The sequence below is a fragment of the Nerophis ophidion genome, linkage group LG07 (assembly GCF_033978795.1).
Source record: "Nerophis ophidion isolate RoL-2023_Sa linkage group LG07, RoL_Noph_v1.0, whole genome shotgun sequence".
NCBI lineage: Eukaryota > Metazoa > Chordata > Actinopteri > Syngnathiformes > Syngnathidae > Nerophis > Nerophis ophidion.
The window spans coordinates 46,325,413-46,345,805 of NC_084617.1; the positions used below are offsets into that span (position 1 = coordinate 46,325,413).

Genomic DNA, 20,393 nt, shown 5'->3' on the forward strand with positions numbered 1-20,393 from the left:
TCAAGTCACAGCATAAAAACGTATTTTTTAAACAAATATATTTTCAAAATGTATCAAATGCTGTGATCTGTCGGATGCAGAAATGGCAAGCTTAGTGCATGTAAACATGTATTTTACAAAAAACAAAGATGTACAGCTGAGAAGTGCACAAGGAGCAAACACTGTCTTGTGCTAAGCAAAACTATGAGGCTTCCTGATTAGCAATCAGGGACAGGTGAGGGAGTCGGCGATCAAACCAGAGGAGGGGCAGAGGCCAACAGGAAGTATTTGAATGTTCCTTTATTTAATCCGGTAAAAACTAATTGAGATTAAAACATACTTGCCAACCCTCCCGGATTTTCCGGGAAACTCCCGAAATTCAGCGCCTCTCCCGAAAACCTCCCAGAAGTAGACCAGACCAGAAGTCCTCTGGTGGTGAAGTAGCATCCTCGCCCTCTGCTGGCGTTGTGTGGTCCTCTTCAGTTGGCGAGTCAGCCACAACCCTTTCTTTGCCTTTTTCTTCAACCTTAAAAAAGACTTAAAACAAGGTCTTAAGTCCCGACAGGCTCTGTTCACAGAAGCCACGTTGCAAAGCTATGGTGTCGTTTTGATAACTGAAGGCATGTTTCATTATAATTGGAATATTTGGATGATGATAAATGAATGTGTCGTGACAGTATGCGGATTTTACCAATGCGGCTGCTTGTAGAAAACATTCAGTTACATTTTTAATAGACTGCTAATGTTAGAATGCTAAACAGGAAGTGCTTAAAGTTTAATGGCTTTGTTAAAACACTGAGACAAAGTCTAAGTTCATTGTGTTCTTCATGGTGTTTTCTAAACTGCACCAATTTTTCCCTCAGTTTTTTTCAATTTACGTCAAGTGTTTTGCCAAGAGGATTATTTGAGGGATGTACAATTTCTTAATGTACTTGTTCTATTTTTGGCCGAAATGAGACAAAGAAAAGAAGCTGAAGTTGTCTTTATTTTTAAGTTATTATGCCATGATTTTACCACTCTGGTCCGCGTGGGAAAGATTTTCCTTCATGCGGCCATTGAGCTAAAATTAGTTTGACACCCTCTACAACAGGGGTGCCAAGCGTACGGCCCGCGGGCCGGATCAGGCCCACGAAGAGGTTTTATCCGGCCCGCGTGATGAGTTTGCCAAGTATTAAAAGAAGCTGCATTTTTTTTTTATGAAAGAAACCAATGTTCTAAATGTGTTCACTGGATGTCACAATAGCAATTATGTTAGGACTAGCAAAGACTGTGACTTAAACTGTATTCCTGGCTTTCTAGAAACACTGAGACAAAGTCTAAGCTCATTGTGTTTTTGAAACTGCACAAATTTTCTCAGAATTTTCAACAAACATGAAGTGTTTTGTCCAGAGGATTATTTGTGATTTGTTCGTTTTCAGAATGTACAGTGGGGCAAACAAGTATTTAGTCAGCCACCGATTGTGCAAGTTCTCCCACTTAAAATGATGACAGAGGTCTGTAATTTTCATCATAGGTACACTTCAACTGTGAAAGACAGAATGTGAAAAAAAATCCAGGAATTCACATTGTAGACATTTTAAAGAATTTATTTGTAAATTATGGTGGAAAATAAGTATTTGGTCAACCATTCAAAGCTCTCACTAATGGAAGGAGGTTTTGGCTCAAAATCTCACAATACATGGCCCCATTCAACTCGTTGTGTTTGGAGGAAGAAGAATACTGAGTTGCATCCCAAGAACACCATACCTACTGTGAAGCATGGGGGTGGAAACATCATGCTTTGGGCTGTTTTTCTGCTAAGGGGATAGGACGATTGATCCGTGTTAAGGAAAGAATGAATGGGGCCATGTATCGTGAGATTTTGAGCCAAAACCTCCTTCCATCACTTTGATGAAAATTACAGAGCTCTGTCATCATTTTAAGTGGGAGAACTTGCACAATTGGTGGCTGACTAAGTACTTTTTTGCCCCACTGTGTATATATATATATATACATATATATATATACATATTTATATATATATATATATATATATATATATATATGTGTGTGTGTGTGTGTGTGTGTGTGCATTGAACAAATTGTAACATAAAAGTAGTCTTATGCTGAATTTATATATATACATTAAAGTAGGGATATCAAATTGCATTTATCACATAACGTTATTACATAAATTATGTACAAATGTAGCATAATCCCACAATTTACCACGACCATACATGCTCCTTTACTTCAACAGCAGATGAAACTACATCTGCAGTACTATATTTTTTTTTACTATAAGGCGCGCCTAAAATCCTTTAAAATTCCTACAATGTGAAATCATGGATTTTTTTTCCACATTCTGTCTCTCACAGTTGAAGTGCACCTATGATGAAAATTACAGAACTCTGTCATCATTTTAAGTGGGAGAACTTGCACAATCGGTGGCTGACTAAATACTTTTTTGCCCCACTGTACTTGTGTTTTTGGCCAAAGTAAAACAAAGTAAACAACCTGAAGTTTTCCTTATTTTTAAGTTATCATGCCATGATTTTACCAATCCGACCCACTTGGGAATACATTTTTCTCCATGCGGCCCCTGAGCTAAAATGAGTTTGACACCCCTGGTCTACAGCAACCAGGTAGTTTGGATATCTTCTTCCATTTTACCTGATGTATCAAGTAAAATGGTAAAACCTAACTACCTCCACAGCAATTTTGAGCTTTTCCCATCTAGACGGAGGTTTTTAGTCCCAAGAGGCAAAACAAAACAGTACAGATGTTTTTTTGTCCCAGCTGCCATCACAGAACTAAATAAGCTGTAGTGCCTATGTTTGCCTGTATTTATTTTAGTGCAATTTATTATGGTGTTTTATTCTAAATCGTATCTGAGTGGGATGTTATGTTTTATTCTTTTTATGGGGAACTTTGAGTACATGTACTATTTTGTGTTGTTGGCAATGTTTGTCATGTTTTTTATGTGGTAGGTCTTTTTATTGCATATCTAAGATGTGACTTTCTCTGTATGTTCAAATGGATGTCCTGATCTTGCTGGCTGCACAACAGGTTTACTTTTGGGTACCAATAAAGTAACCTAACTAACCTAGCCTTACCTGTCAGCACTGGATTGTTGCCTTTTTGTCGGTATGCATGAGTTAAAAAAATGTATTTGGTTTTTTCTATTTTATGCTATCTAAATTAATAGACACATCAGTTGACTTGCACATCGCCTTCTATCACTGCATCCTGGGGTCACGCCATCAGCCTGACAGTCTCAAGTGTGCTAATATGACAATAAAGTTCCTTGATTGACAAATAATTGTGTTTTTGCTTCTTTTGCACTGCTTCCCATATTTGACGAGCATCTGTCTACCAGCTGCGTCCGTCTCCGGCCGGGGCTTCCAGATGTTTACCATCGCTTGCTGGAAGGCGCAATAAAAAAAAAAATTAAAGCTGGCACGCAGATAAACAACCGTTAATAAATTAAATGTGATTTTTACCGCATGTCTGCTTGCTTGGCGGAAGAATAATTGTTTCACAAATTGCGTAATTGACAAAAACAGATTCCTCATAGTGTGTGAATCACTATCACTCACGTCATGCTGGTGATTTGTGAACGCTGTTTTTCCTGGCAATAACACTGAATATTATTTCATCACTCCAGGAATACGTTCTCTGATAAACCAAAGACTTCCTTCATCTCAACACGTTGCGCATTATGCCACAAAACAAGAAGAAGACCAGACAATGTGTCACTAAAATATCGTCACGCCGGGCAGGGCTTACGCAATTTTACAGCGCTGTTGATGCATTTACTTGTTTATAAAAAAGTGAGTGTCTAGAAGTCTTTCAAACTCTATATAATTAAGCGGGGCTGCAGGCACCACACGTCGGCGGCTGCAAATGCACGGCATGACACCCGCGTGTGTCAGCATGGCGGTACATAAAGTGCACCTTATGGTATGTTGTTAGGACTAAGCAGTCGCGTTTTCTGCAATGAGAAATATGGCAGGCATTTCTGTTGGGAATAATATGATACAATGCAGCCTGGGGTCATGACCTTTCACCTACAGATGTTAAGTACAACCCTCATAATTTTGCCCTTTCAGTTACGTAACATTGGCTGATTTTTTTTTTTCTTCCAAGAAATCTTACACCAAACTGCAGAACGCTGTGCCAACCACCTGGGTGTTGTCACGCAATAAGTTCAATTGAATGTGACAACTTCCTATTTTTTACCTTTGACACGCACCAGAGAGGGCGAAAGGCGAGCGCTATTGTTTTCAGGCGTTGGGTCGCTTTTGTGTGTAAGCAGATTAGGAAAGAAAAAAACAACCCAAGTCCAAAGCACCTTACATATGTTGTGGTGTTAGCTTATTGCGTATCCTCTCTCAGACCGCAGAGAGCCTCTATACCAGGGGTGTCAAACCCAAATACAGAGTGGGCCAAAATTTAAAACTGAACAAAGCCGCGGGCCGAGGTTGAACAAATTAACCTCTTAATAGGGACCCAAACAAGTTTTTCATTGAATATTGAACAAGCCAGGCTTATATAACTTTATAGTAACATGCAAAATTGAGTTTCAAATAATAAAAATAATAATTAAAAAATATCAATGGCATATCAAATCAAATTTAAATAAAAAAATGAATGCCTCTTTTGTGTTTGCAGCCTTCTGAGGTAAATATCAACATTAACTTTTTCCACAGGCTAATACATTTGAAAATAAAATAACAATGAATAAATCAATCATTCAGGCCTTTTTACTGCTCCGTTAATGTCGGGGCTCAGGTGGGCGGGCGGGGTTTGTTGGTAGCTGGGAGGGTGGGGGTGTATATTGTAGCGGTCCGGAAGAGTTAGTGCTGTACAATTGCAGTATTTGTTCTGTTGTGTTTATGTTGTGTTACGGTGCGGATGTTCTCCCAAAATGTGTTTGTAATTTTTGTTTGGTGTGGACTCACAGTGTGGCGCATATTTGTAACAGTGTTAAAATTGTTTATATGGCCACCCTCAGTGTGACCTGTATGCTGTTGATCAAGTATGCCTTGCATTTACTTCTGGGTATTTGTTCTGTTGTGTTTGTGTTGTGTTACGGTGCGGATGTTCTCCCAAAATGTGTTTGTTATTTTTGTTTGGTGTGGGTTCACAGTGTGGCGCATATTTGTAACAGTGTTAAAGTTGTTTATATGGCCACCCTCAGTGTGACCTGTATGCTGTTGATCAAGCATGCCTTGCATTTACTTCTGGGTATTTGTTCTGTTGTGTTTATGTTGTGTTACGGTGCGGCTGTTCTCCCAAAATGTGTTTGTTATTTTTGTTTGGTGTGGGTTCACAGTGTGGCGCATATTTGTAACAGTGTTAAAGTTGTTTATATGGCCACCCTCAGTGTGACCTGTATGCTGTTGATCAAGTATGCCTTGCATTTACTTCTGGGTATTTGTTCTGTTGTGTTTATGTTGTGTTACGGTGCGGCTGTTCTCCCAAAATGTGTTTGTTATTTTTGTTTGGTGTGGGTTCACAGTGTGGCGCATATTTGGAACAGTGTTAAAGTTGTTTATATGGCCACCCTCAGTGTGACCTGTATGCTGTTGATCAAGTATGCCTTGCATTTACTTCTGGGTATTTGTTCTGTAGTGTTTGTGTTGTGTTACGGTGCAGATGTTCTCCCAAAATCTGTTTGTTATTTTTGTTTGGTGTGGGTTCACAGTGTGGCGCATATTTGTAACAGTGTTAAAGTTGTTTATATGGCCACCCTCAGTGTGACCTGTATGCTGTTGATCAAGTATGCCTTGCATTTACTTCTGGGTATTTGTTCTGTTGTGTATATGTTGTGTTACGGTGCGGCTGTTCTCCCAAAATGTGTTTGTTATTTTTGTTTGGTGTGGGTTCACAGTGTGGCGCATATTTGTAACAGTGTTAAAGTTGTTTATATGGCCACCCTCAGTGTGACCTGTATGCTGTTGATCAAGTATGCCTTGCATTTACTTCTGGGTATTTGTTCTGTAGTGTTTGTGTTGTGTTACGGTGCGGAATTTCTCCCAAAATGTGTTTGTTATTTTTGTTTGGTGTGGGTTCACAGTGTGGCGCATATTTGTAACAGTGTTAAAGTTGTTTATATGGCCACCCTCAGTGTGACCTGTATGCTGTTGATCAAGTATGCCTTGCATTAACTTCTGGGTATTTGTTCTGTTGTGTTTATGTTGTGTTACGGTGCGGCTGTTCTCCCAAAATGTGTTTGTTATTTTTGTTTGGTGTGGGTTCACAGTGTGGCGCATATTTGTAACAGTGTTAAAGTTGTTTATATGGCCACCCTCAGTGTGACCTGTATGCTGTTGATCAAGTATGCCTTGCATTTACTTCTGGGTATTTGTTCTGTTGTGTTTATGTTGTGTTACGGTGCGGCTGTTCTCCCAAAATGTGTTTGTTATTTTTGTTTGGTGTGGGTTCACAGTGTGGCGCATATTTGTAACATTGTTAAAGTTGTTTATATGGCCACCCTCAGTGTGACTTGTATGCTGTTGATCAAGTATGCCTTGCATTTACTTCTGGGTATTTGTTCTGTTGTGTTTATGTTGTGTTACGGTGCAGATGTTCTCCCAAAATGTTTGTTATTTTTTTTTTGGTGTGGGCTCACAGTGTGGCGCATATTTGTAACAGTGTTAAAGTTATTTATATGGCCACTCTCACTGTGACCTGTATGGTGTTGATCAAGTATGCCTTGCATTTACTTACATGTGTGTAGAAGCCACATATATATTACCTGACTGGTACGGCACGCTGTTTGTGAGGAGGGAAAGCAGACTTGACGAAAGGTTGTAGAGGACGCTAAAGGCAGTGCCTTTAAGGCACACCCCCAATATTGTTGTCCGGGTGGAATTCGGGAGAATGGTTGCACCGGGAGATTTTCGGGAGGGGCACTGAAATTCGAGAGTCTCCCGGGAAATCGGTGAATGCGGTGTTACAACGGCACCGCTGCATAGCACCGGCGGGCCAGTTCTAATGTTAATTTGATATTGCCTCAAGGGCCAAATGAAATTACACGGCGGGCCACATTTGGCCCGCGGGCCGGAGTTTGACACCTATGCTCTATATAATGTCCATTATTATACAAAACTGTTGTTCTTAACAATTTAATTAGGAATATTGTGTCTTCTTAAATTAATATCATATAAGGTCACTTTTTTTTAATTAAAAGACAACATTTCTACAAAATCCTGAATAGGGACATGATGTGCCATTCTGTCCTTTTCTCCCTTATTCTCCTGACAGCTTGGCTGTGTTGAATGAGATTAACTTCCGTTCAGTTCAGTTCTGTTTCAGTTTATTTGGAACATGCATGTATGTTATTTGCATATGGAATGTAATGCATCACATATTTCCACTTGTTTTATTACAGCATGTCCGAAAAGGAGTAGGAAGAAGCGTAGTTTATTTAATCCTACCCCTTTTCATACCATATCAATTTTATCCTATTTTCTCCAGAACAGTAAACCAATAAATAATATACCATTGTAAGCAAACAAATATTAAATACATAAATAATATTTGTCTCAATAAAAAAAAAAAATAAATAAAAAAAAAGGGTTCAAGATGTTCATGGTAATTCTTGTTCTGTGTACTTTGTGAACACTTGTAGTTTGAACGGTCTCTTAAACTGAATCATATTGGTGCTTTCTTCGGTTAATCCATTCCATAATTTAATTCCACAAATAGATATGCTAAAGGTATTAAGTGTTGTACGAGCATACTTCATTAAATTATTCTAAAAATATCATGTTGCACAAAAACTGACACATTTGTTCTTAACAAAAAGAAGAGTCCTGTTGAAAACATTTAAAATGTGTTTATTATCATGCATGTACCTAAAAATTCACAATTGTTTTTTATTGTGTCCAACAGATGGCACTACTTTTTGACATTAAAAGCCTGCAGGAAAAAAAAAAACTTTTTCAGGTTGTCTGTAGAAATGCCTCGCTACTAAAATAATGAGAGCTGTGAACAAATCGAGCTTTCTGCACGGCTCTTTTGAGTGAACAATGAGAACCGATTTTGAGTTGAGAGACGTTTTTATGCACATGCAAATTTTGCATAAGCAATTGCCCTCTCTGCACAACCAGAAGACAAAATGGGTCAGAGTTAAAGAAAACTTAACAATATTTGACTTAATTTTGTTTTAAAATAAATAAAAAAAATATATACATATACAACACATACAGACATATTTATGAATACATATATATATATATATATATATATATATGGTGTGTGGGAAAAAAATTGATTCGAATTGAATCGATTCTCTTTTTTTTTTTTTTAAATCAATCCAACAAACTCACAGCAATACCATAACAATGCAATCCATTTCCAAAACCAAACCTGACCCAGCAACTCTCTGAACTGCAATAAACAGAGCAATTGAGGAGACACAAACATGACACAGAACAAACCAAAAGTAGTGAAACAAAAATGAATATTATCAACAACAGTATCAATATTTGTTATAATTTCATTTTAGCAGTGATTAAAAATCCCTCATTGACATTATCATTAGACATACACACACACACACATAAACATACACACAGATACACACATACATACATACATACATATATATATATATATATATATATATATACATATACATATATATATATATATATATATACACATATACACACACACACAGTGGGAACTCCTTAAAATGTTTCACTCATTATTCCATTGCAGGTATTTGCTAAAATCAAAAAAGTCCATTTAATTTCTCATTAATGTACACTCAGCACCCCATCTTCACAGAAAAAACTGTGGTGTAGGGATGGTTTGCAAATGTATTAAAAAATAAATATCACAGATATATACATATACACGTGTACAGTCGTAATCAAAAGTTTACATAAAATGGTAAAGAACATAATTTCATGGCTGTCTTGAGTTTCCAGTAATTTCTACAACTCTTATTTTTTTGTGATAGAGAGATTGAAGCACATACTTGTTTGTCACAAATAAACATTCATGAAGTTTGGTTCTTTTATTAATTTACTATGGGTCTACTGAAAATGTGACCAAATCTGCTGGGTCAAAAGTATACATACACCAACAAACATGATCAATTTTGGTGATGTAGAAAAGTTACAATCAAATCAAATTAGCTTCACGGCATGGCCTCTTAACTTCATGTTAGAGATTGACAACACCTGTTGACTTCTCTGAGCCCATTTAAATACAGCTCATGTGATGCAGTATTTAGACTCGGTTACAAACGCGAAAATGGGAAAGACGAAGGAACTCAGCACAGATCTGAAAAAACGAATCATTGACTTGAAAAGTTCAGGAAAGTCACTTAGAACCATTTCAAAGCAGCTTAAGGACCCAAGAGCAACTGTGCAGACAATTTTTCGTAAGTATAAAGTGCATGGCACAGTTTTGTCATTGCCACGATCAGTAAGAAAATGTAAGCTATCACCTGCTGCTGAGAAAAAAAATGGTCAGGAGTCAACTGAGAACCACCAAAAAGCAGGTCTGCAATGAATTGGAAGCTGCTGGAACACAGGGGTCAGTGTCCACTAAAGCGTGTTTTACATCGCCATGGACTGAGAAGCTACCCTGCAAGAAGGAATCCCTTACACCAGAAGCAAACACCTTAAGGCTTGTCTAAAGTTTACTGCTGATTCATGGACAAAAATAGATAGATAGATATTACTTTATTGATTCCTTCAGGAGAGTTTCCTCAGGAAAATTAAAATACAACTTGAATAAGCATCTTCTGGAGGAAAGTTCTGTAGTAGGTTGAAACAGAAATTGAGCTGTTTGCCCACAATACCCAGCAATATATTGGAGGTGAAAAGGTGAGGGCTTTAATCCCAGGAACACTATGTCTACCGTCAAGAATTGGCGGTGATAGTATTATGCTCTGGGACTGTTTTTCTGCCAGTGGAACTGGTGCTTTACAGAGCGTAAATGGGACGATGAAAAAGGAGGATTACCTCCAAATTATTTAGGACAACCTAAAATCATCAGCCCGTAGGTTGGGTCTTGGGCGCAGGTGTTCCAACAGGACAATGACCCCAAACACACATCAAAAGTGGTAAAGGAATGGCTAAATCAGGCTAGAATTAAGGTTTTAAAATGGCCTTCCCAAAGTCCTGACTTAAACCCTATTGACAACATGTATGCAATGAAGATGAAACAAGTCTGTCAGAAAACCCCAAAAATTTGGCTGAACTACACACATTTTGTCAAAAGGAGTGGTCAAAAATCCAACCAGAAGCTTGTGGATGGCTACCAAAAGTGCCTTATTGCAGTGAAACTTGCCAAGAGACATGTAACCAAACATTATTATCATGTTAGACCCGCTCGACATCCATTGCTTTCGGTTCCCCTAGAAGGGGTGGGGGGTTACCCACATATGCAGTCCTCTCCAAGGTTTCTCATAGTCATCAGTCACCGACGTCCCACTGGGTGTGAGTTTTCCTTGCCCTTATGTGGGTTCTACCGAGGATGTCGTTGTGGTTTGTGCAGCTCTTTGAGACACTAGTGATTTAGTGCTATATAAATAATCATTGATTGATTGATTAACATTGCTATATGTATACTTTTGACCCAGCAGATTTGGTCACATTTTCAGTCGACCCATAATAAATTCACTAAAGAACCAAACTTCATGAATGTTTTTTGTCACCAACAAGTATGTGCTCCAATCACTCTATCACAAAAATGACATTATGTTCTTTACAAGTGTATGTCAACTTTTGACCACGACTGTATATATAGGAGATATGGGTGAGGACATTAAAGTAACAGTATCAGAAAAAAGTTTGATTTTGCCAATGAAAAGATAATTGCTGCTGAAATGTATATATTTTTCTCATGTCAACGATTAAAATAATTAGGCAGACACAGCTTACCGATCCTGTGTGTACATTTATTACACATGATGCATTTTCTTCAAAAACAGATTTTTTTTTAGTTGTGGTCTTATAGGCAAACACAGCATCAATACATGTTTGTTTAAGGGGAAAAGTCTAACACGAGAAATAAGTAGATTTTTCAGATTAAAATGACCATCTTTCAGTCCTGGCCTCCACTGATTTGACCAAATCGTGTCCAATGATCCTGAAGTCCTCCAGTATAGCTTCCACATTAGGAAACGTTTTTGCTTTGCCGTCAGTTACCTCTACACTCCTGGCAGACATCTGGGACGTCTACAGGAAACAATGCAGATTAATCAGTTAGTTGTTTTTTTTATCAGTTTGTCAACTTTTTTTTAGCTGCGTTAAGGAGCAATGGCAAGTGTTTTACCTTAAAAGGCATTGGGACAAAGGCCGTTGGCTTCCATAGAACGGCGATCACCCTTCCTCCATAGGGATCATAGAAGAAGAGAGCCAAGTCTCCAAAAGCATCCTTGGAAAAATGGAGCCATCTATTAATTTAATATTCTAAACAAACTGCAAGCTAATTTTTAAAATAAATGCGTGTAAAAAAATGCACACAGTGTAGCCAGAATACATTCAATATATTAGCAGGGGCGTATTGACCATGTTGTTGCAAATTAACATGCATGTGAAAACTGAGTTCCACGGATTCCAAACACTTTTACTGTAATTGAAAGGAAGTTAGGGAACATTAATCAACATTTAATAATAGGTAAGTCATTTTACCAAGATAATTTTGTTAGCGCAGCTGGAACTAATGTGATTCGAAGCGCCATTACTGTAAAGGCAGAAAGTGTGTGACTGGTGAGAAAAAGAGAGCTCTTGGTGGTGGTCACGTTTGAACAAGACGAGACTTTAGAAAAAAAACTGCCTCTCGAGTTCCTACCTGCTGAACATGCACTATATCTTGCCAAGTAGAACCTCAGTTACAACAGTTCATCATCTGGAATGCTTTAATACTCACAGTTGTACTGAAAAGCATCAGTTTTCACTTGCATCCTGCACTGATGTAAACCGAGTACCGGCATTTTTTGGTATTGGTTCCTAATTGGGTGGGTCCAAAAAGGCTGTTAAGATTCTGGAAAAGCAACACAACTATCTTTTTTTTTTTTTAAATCCAGCTGATGTCGTAATTATGACACAATGTCACATTCACCTCGGGTTCAGGCTGCTACGCATTAAAAAAGACACAGGTAGGATCTGATAAACAGCTTGAAGTATTAACAAATAAGGAAGCAACGCCATACCCAAGTGTGTCACACAACAATATTTCCTCCTCAAATGTCCTTTAAAGTCTGCTAAGAGTTAGTGTCTTTACTAAGTCACGACTGCCACTACTGCGCTTCATCAACCATCATCCTAGCGATCCAGTAATCCACAGGCCAATATCAAATTAATTTAAAAAAAAAAACAATTTGAAAGATTTCACTGTTGTGATATGTTACATGATGTTGGTGGTGTACAGCCTCTTGTGTTAATAAAAATTCTGATGAAAAATGTGTTTTCACATCTTTATTTACATCAATAACATATAGTATTGATAAGATTACCAATAAATGCCAGTGTCAATAAAGAATATCGATATTGTTATCGGTATCACTAAAATCGTAACGATAAACACCCTCTACTTGATAGCATACACTCAGTGTCATAGAAAAAATGGACACCTTGCATAGTTTTGATAAAAACGGTTTGCTTCTTCTCCACTCCACTTGAGTTACTCTGCTGAAAATTTAAATTTCCCCTCAGGGATTAGTAAAGTATTTCTGATCTGATTTCTGATTTCATGTTTATAAAAACTTCTAATAGAAGTTTTAGACGTTTTTTTGGAATGAAGTCTGCACATGTGCAGTAACATGGAATGCGGAAGCTGACTAAGACGATCATGATTGATTAAACATTCTAATGTATTTTAAGCGCACAAATTAAGACAAGTTTCAATTTGGATCTCAGGACCCCAGAAAACTGCCTGTGTTCTCCCAATGGTAAGTATTGCCCCTGGTGTTAGCAAGGATTAGAGAAGTAGAAATGTAATTGTTTTCATACATAAGTTCCTTGTGTTTTCTGTGACTATTTTCCTTGTTTGTAGTTTAGCTTGTTGGCAAGCTGCTGACAATCACTATAAAAACATTCTAGACTAACATCCCAGCTTAAATGCCTTCCTGCCTCCCACAATGCACCACATGGAGACCCCAACCCTCTCCGTTCTCGGTACACAAACTGTTCCTGAAAGATGTAAACACTCACCCGCAGCTCTGCCAGGAAGAGGCTCACAGGGTTGTAGTCGACGACGGGCATCATCCCACCTGAGTGAGGCTTGCTGCCGGGGACCACGCCCCTGTTGAAGTTGAGGTGGGGACGGTCCACTGCCTGGCCGAGCAAGGGGACCTGTCTGGGGTTCAAGTGGATCAGCACATCGTAGGCATCTAGAGGAGGACGCAAGGCCACCTACGCATTCAAGTGGAAACATATTCAAGCTTGTTATACTGGGAGTGAAAGCATTCGACAAATGTTATTTCCCCAAAACTAACCCTGACATCTTGTATCTGACCACCATCCATCAGCTGATGTTCCAGAACTTTAAGACTCTCGGCCGCCACCAGAATCACACGTTGCAGCATCTGAGAAAACACAAAGATACAAACTAAGATTGTCAAAACTATCGATACAAACACGCAATAATTAATTGGATAACCTCCTTTTCACTATTGTCCTTACCAAATACTGTACAACACTTGTTTTCATGCATAAAGACTGCTGTCATTAATGAGTCAGTGTTTTCCATGTATTTACTTAATCATAGAAGCCTGTCTCAAATGTGGATTTGGCACTTCCGGTTCACTCTCGCTCATCAACACATGATAATGGAACTATAACTATAGGCAGGGCCTAAATCCTCTTCACAACACACTGGTTTGCCAGAGAATAAGACATAGCAGAAAAGATCTGTGATGCACTTCAGCTACTTTGTCGCTATATTTAGCAAATAGAGATAATGTACTTATCAAAACTGAAAAAGAGGTGTATCCTGTGTCATGCATTTATTCTGTAATCAAATGCAAGTAGTCATGAAACTATTTGCTGTGCAAGTGAGCGCCACCGGAATGGAAAACCTGCCACCACAAACCCAGGATGTGTGCAATACTACAGCATGCGGAAAACCTCCAGAAGCGAGCAATTCAACCAACGTGCTAAGAAAACACATCTTAAAGAAACTCTTCTGTCGTTTGGCAACACTTTAAAGACCACTGCTTTACGAATTTCACCTGGAAGGCAAAGTGTGGCCTGGGGTTTGATGAGCTGAATGCAGCTCTTTTTTTATGAAAACGTGAAAACAAAAAATAAATCAAATAAATTAAAGATATATAGAGGAAAAAAAGAATAATAAAATGAAAAAGGCTGAAATATTGAAACTAATAACAAACAAAACACATAGATTTCTTTAACTATATCATGGGTGTCAAACTCTGGCCCGCGGGTTGGCCCGACGTACAATTTCATTTGGCCCTTGAGGCAATATCAAATTAACATTAGAGCTGGCCTGCCGGTACTATTTGAATTGAAATATTTATTTCAAACCTGCACAGTACAAATAAACACAGGTTTTTTTTCTTTTTTTTTTTCTATAAAGGCACTGCATTTAGCGTTGTCTACAATATGTTGTCACGTCCGCTTTTACTCCATACAAACAGCGTGCCGGCCAAGTCCCAATATATATGCGACTTGTACACACACTTAAGTGAATGCCATGCATACTTGCTCAACAGCCATACAGGTCAGACTGAGGGTGGCCGTATAAACAACTTTAACACTGTTACAAATATGCGCCACACTGTCAACCCACACCACACAAGAATGACTAACACATTTCGGGAGAACATCCGCACCGTAACACAACATAAACAGGACAAATACCCAGAAACCCTTTGCAGCACTGACTACCACCAAAACCCGCCCCCCACCACCAACCCCACACATCTCATTATTATTTTATTTATTAGCCTGCGGAAAAATGTAATGTTGATATTTACCTCAGAAGGCTGCAAATAGAAAAGAGGCTTTAAATATTTTATTGAAATTGTATTTATTTGACCTTTTGTTTTTTGGTTTGTTTTTTGAATGTTGATTTTGCACTATTAAGTTATAAAATTATTGCTTGTTCCATATTCATTGTTCAAGCAAATCAGTGTAGCAAACTGAGCAATAATTAACAATTTATTCATGCACTTTCTCTTTTTACTTCAAGGCTTGAATGTTTGATTCATTCATTTTTGTTATGTTATTTTCAAATTTATTATTAGCCTGTGGACAAAGTTTATTTTGATATTTACCTCAGAAGGCTACAAATAGAAAAGAGGCTCTCAATTTTTATTTTAAATTTTATTTGATATGCCATTGATATTTTTTAATTATTATTATTATTATTTGAAACTTGATTTTGCATGTCACTATAAAGTTAGATAAGCCTTGCTTGTTCAATATTCAATGCAAAACTTGTTTGGGTCCCTATTAAAAGGTTCATTTGTTCAACCCTTGGCCCGCGGCTTTGTTCAGTTTAAAATTTTGGCCCACTCTGTTTGACTTTGACACCCCTGAACTATATGATTTAGCCTTTTTCAATACAAATGAAATGATGACATCCCTGCACCATCATACTGAAAGAATATTCAAATATTGTAGTGGTCTACAAAAACATAGATTTTCAGATAAATCACGATTCTTATTTGTAACGATTCTTAACTGATTCAAAATAATCAACATTTTTTTTTTTTTTTACATTTCTAGCCACCCAGACAAATCATATTGTTGATGTAGATGCTCATATTTGCTGTACAGATTATCAATCAATCAATCAATGTTTACTCTTACAGCCCTAAATCACTAGTGTCTCAAAGGGCTGCACAAACCACCACGACATCCTCGGTAGAAGTGTTGGACACTTCTCATGTGCCTTATTTGTATTGGACTTTATTAAATGTTTGGGAAGCATTTTATTAAACAAAACCACTTTTCTTTTAAGTAATATATGAATTGATCAACGCTCTTTATATATATTTCATGGAAGAATGCAGTTAATCATAAAAATGTCACCCTATGTTATTTAAGTATAGATTTCGGATCTAGAATCGTTTTGAATCACTAATTAATTCTGTATCGAATCGTTACCCCCAAGAATCGAATCACATCATGTGGTGCCCAAAGATTCAAAGCCCTACAATAATGTTTCATATATTTGAAGTTTCCATTGAACTGCTTTTTTTTTTTAGATTGTAAAAGTTGTTTGTCCATCTGTGTTGGCCCTGCGATGAGGTGGCGAGTTGTCCAGGGTGTACACCGCCTTCCGCCCGATTGTAGCTGAGATAGGCGCCAGCGCCCCCCGCGACCCCAAAAGGGAATAAGCAGTAGAAAATGGCTGGATGGATGTAAAAGAGTTGACATTTGTTATTTATTGCATATTTATAAGGACAGTATAGTTTGTTTTGATATACTGGGAAGTTAAAGACCCCTGCTGTTCTTTTTGGAATGTATACTTACCTCATACTTACAGTCATCTTAAAAGGGGAACTGCCTGTTTTTTTGTTTTTTTTTATGTTTCCTATGCACAATTACTGTCAAATTAATACCCTGTTGTATGCCTAAATTGAGCAATAATATGAATGTGCCTGTTACTACATTACAGCTATACTCACAGCGTGTATCTCAAACGATTATGGAAGCTTTTGGATGTTTTTTAAAATGCTTTATAGGCGGAACGGAGCAACTCCCATTGGCTTAATAGTTAGATGACTTTTGCATATGTTTATTTCCGAGTTAGAATGCATGAAAAAAAAAAAGAAAAACATACCCTGTATGTCTAAGGATCGTGAATGATAGGCACATTTTCAAAAAAAGTGCAGTTCTACTTTAAATACTTGACACTTTGAAACACTTTTCAACAAAGTGAATTTAAAAAGCACCTGGGTCGAGTTGTAACATTTTTTTTGGTATCAAGAATCGCGCAGATTTATAGACATCAAATGACATTCTGATAACCCTAATACAAACAAACCGTTGCAAGGACTATGCCAAGGGTTTTTTTTCTTTTAAAGGCACAATGTATTAAGTTCTTAATTCAAAAGTTGAGTCTGACAGGATATTTGCCCAATAAAGTTCCCAAGGTGAATTATTGTGAATTATTTCACAAACCTTTGCTGTATGTGTTTCAACTCGTCTTGGGAAAAACACATTAACATCAAAGGAGGTGACGCAATTTGTGATCAAACCTAAGCCCAATACTGTGGTAATTACTTTGGTAAATGGATTATACTTTTTCAGCGCTTTTCTGCCTTCAAAGTAGTCAAAGCCTTTTGACATTATTACCACTTTCACCTACTGATGGGACAGCATCAAGAACACCTGGGGGTTCTTCGACATGGTCACAGGGGGACTGAAGATCGTACCTGCAACCACTGGTTTGGGGGCCAACCACTCTACAAACTGCACTAATACATTGTTGGTGGAGACTGTATTTTTACACTTGCTTCAAAAATTTAAAATGTTGAAATGTTACAGAAAGAGGCTGTTATATGCAAAAACTATTTTTCTTACTTACAAATGTTTTTGTGTATTTGGGACCCCCATAAGTCCCAAAAATGTGAAATTAAATCATGGAAGCCTGGCAGACATATTTATAAAACAATCTGTACTTTTTCCAAACTTGCTCCAAACAAGCCATTTGGAAATTTGGAATTCAAGACTTGAGTGACATGTTTTGCCTTAGTTACTGTACATCAGTGGATAACTTCATACATGGTAGAGGTTTGCCTAAAAAGCTCTATGCAAGTCAGCCATTTGTATTTAGTTGTAGTCAATAAGTTTCTTATTTTTGTCTGTTCTCTTGTTGTAGGGCAAACAGGCGTGTACATGCACATGCATGCTAAAATCTTTCACTGTTATCTAATTAAAATGGGCGCATAGTTCTAACTTATATCTTTCAGTAAAGCTCTAAAAACTACTACATAGCAGACGGGGAGGAGACTGTTGGGCGGTATAGCTCGGTTAATAGAGTGGCCGCAACTTGAGGATTTCAGGTTCGATCCCCGCTTCCGCCAGCCTTGTCAATGCCGTTGTGTCCTTGGGCAAGACACTTCACCCACCAGCTCCCAGTGCCACCCACAGTGGTTTAAATACAACTTAGATATTGGGTTTCACTATTTAAAGCGCTAAATAAATATAATTCACTTCACTTATTTTACTCTGCCATGTAAATAAGACAAAACGGTGCATTCTAAAGAGACAATAAAAGCAGTGTAAAGATAGTCTGTAAAACAAAATGTATGCAAAATTTTGACCAAAAAATACAATTACACGTTATGTAAACCAGAGGTTCTAAACCTTTTTGAACTCGGGGCCCACTCAAAACTTAAAACTGTATTAGTAATCTTACTCTTGATTTTAATTTAATTCAGTTATTTTAAAACCTTGTCAAATGATATGAAACCATTTGTTAATCACAAATATTATTTATTTAACACTAAACATTAGGCTTAGGTCCGGCGGATTAGGAAAATAAGTACTAACTAAATATATTGCAAATAACTGATGAAAAATAAATTTTATTTTGTTGTAAAATAATGTTGATGCAAAAATAAATACGAATGTAGAAGTTGCCCTCTAGTGGGTTCTTCAGACCACCACACACTGCCAGGATAGCCCGGAATTCTGGGTATAACACTGTTTTAATTTCCTCAAATGTTGCAAAGTGTTTTGCTTTTCAGCCAAGTGTCTGTCTCTCAGCAGCACCTTCAACTCCAACTACTCGTTTGGAGGCCGGTCCTGGCATACCCTGTTCCACTGCAGGCCCGCAGGCCAAACCCACCTCCACAACGATTATGATGAACAATGATAATTAATCTGTTTGCTAACTAAACTGTCAAAAAAATTAAAAATTAAAAACACAGCTTCCCCACTTTAGTCATAATTATTGCGCTTAAGAAAGTACTCTATGACTTTAGTTCCAGACTTGTTCTGTTTGTTTGAGATTGTCATTACTGCCACAAATGGTGGAAAAGTGTATTAAAAATGATAAGGACTACAGCTAAGAATATATTTTTTGCGGCACAAAAATAGGCCCCAGTGGTATGGTTAAAAAACACTGATGAAGACCACAGGGAAGTGTTTAGAATGTAGAAAACACATGGCATACTGACAAAGTTTAACCCAATGTTACTATAACAATCTACAAAATTAATATAGGTTGCCTCTCTCTCTTCCCCTCCATCGTTCGGTATTCCATCCATCCATCCATTTTCTACCGCTTATTCCCTTTCGGGGTCGCGGGGGGCGCTGGCGCCTATCTCAGCTACAATCGGGCGGAAGGCAGGGTACACCCTGGACAAGTCGCCACCTCATTGCAGGGCCAACACAGATAGACAGACAACATTCACACTCACATTCACACACTAGGGCCAATTTAGTGTTGCCAATCAACCTATCCCCAGGTGCATGTCTTTGGAATTCCTTTTTTTTTTAAATCTTTCTAGTTATTATGTATACGTATTGTTGCATTTGAACAGCTGTATTATTGATAATAGAGGTAAACTATTGGTATTGTTTGTGATCAATAGCGCTTTTTCTATTGGTGTTTGTATTGCTTCAGTTGTAGTGTAAAAATGCTCATTGTCATTTCTATATTTTTATTTATTTCACTAACTGTTTCTTTGCTATCACTTTTACGATCATATTTGAACATATCCTCCTCTCTGAGCTGCTACCTTACCGTGGTAGAGGAGTCTGCGTGTCCCAATGATCCTAGGAGCTATGTTGTCTGGGGGCTTTCATGCCCCCTGGTAGGGTCTCCCAAGACAAACAGGTCCTAGGTGAGTGATCAGACAAAGAGCAGCTCAAAGACTTCTATGGAATTACAACAAAATGAACTCAGATTTCCCTCGCCCGGACGCGGGTCACCGGGGCCCCGCTCTGGAGCCAGGCCCGGAGTTGGGGAACGATGGCGAGCGCCTGGTGGTGGGGCCTGTCCCCATGGGGCCCGGCCGGGCACAGCCCGAAGAGGCAACGTGGGTCATCCCTCCAATGGGCTCACCACTCATAGGAGGGGCCATAGAGGTCGGGTGCATTGTGAGCTGGGCGGCAGCCGAAGGCAGGGCACTTGGCGGTCCGATCCTCGGCTACAGAAGCTAGCTCTTGGGAAGTGGAACGTCACCTCACTGGGGGGGAAGGAGCCTGAGCTAGTCCGCGAGGTAGAGAAGTTCCGGCTGGATATAGTCGGACTCACCTCGACGCACAGCAAGGGCTCTGGAACCAGTTCTCTCGAGAGGGACTGGACCCTCTTCCACTCTGGCGTTGCCGGCAGTGAGAGGCGACGGGCTGGGGTGGCAATTCTCATTGCCCCCTGGCTCAAAGCCTGCACGTTTGAGTTCAACCCAGTAGACGAGAGGGTAGCTTCCCTTCGCCTTCGGGTGGGGGGACGGGTCCTGACTGTTGTTTGTGCTTACGCACCAA

General features: G+C 38.6%; 1 protein-coding gene across 1 annotated transcript in view; it reads right to left on the reverse strand.

The window, feature by feature from the left end:
* Positions 1 to 10,864: 10,864 nt before the first annotated feature.
* nol6 (nucleolar protein 6 (RNA-associated)) overlaps positions 10,865 to 20,393 on the reverse strand; it is a 36,667-nt gene continuing 27,138 nt past the window's right edge. Inside the window, exons 23-26 of the mRNA XM_061906262.1 lie at positions 13,427 to 13,516; positions 13,143 to 13,343; positions 11,263 to 11,364; positions 10,865 to 11,165 (exon numbers count right to left, since the gene is read on the reverse strand). Of these exons, the coding sequence (XP_061762246.1) occupies positions 11,016 to 11,165; positions 11,263 to 11,364; positions 13,143 to 13,343; positions 13,427 to 13,516 (543 nt within the window). The 3' untranslated portion in view covers positions 10,865 to 11,015. The remainder of the gene's footprint in view (positions 11,166 to 11,262; positions 11,365 to 13,142; positions 13,344 to 13,426; positions 13,517 to 20,393) is intronic.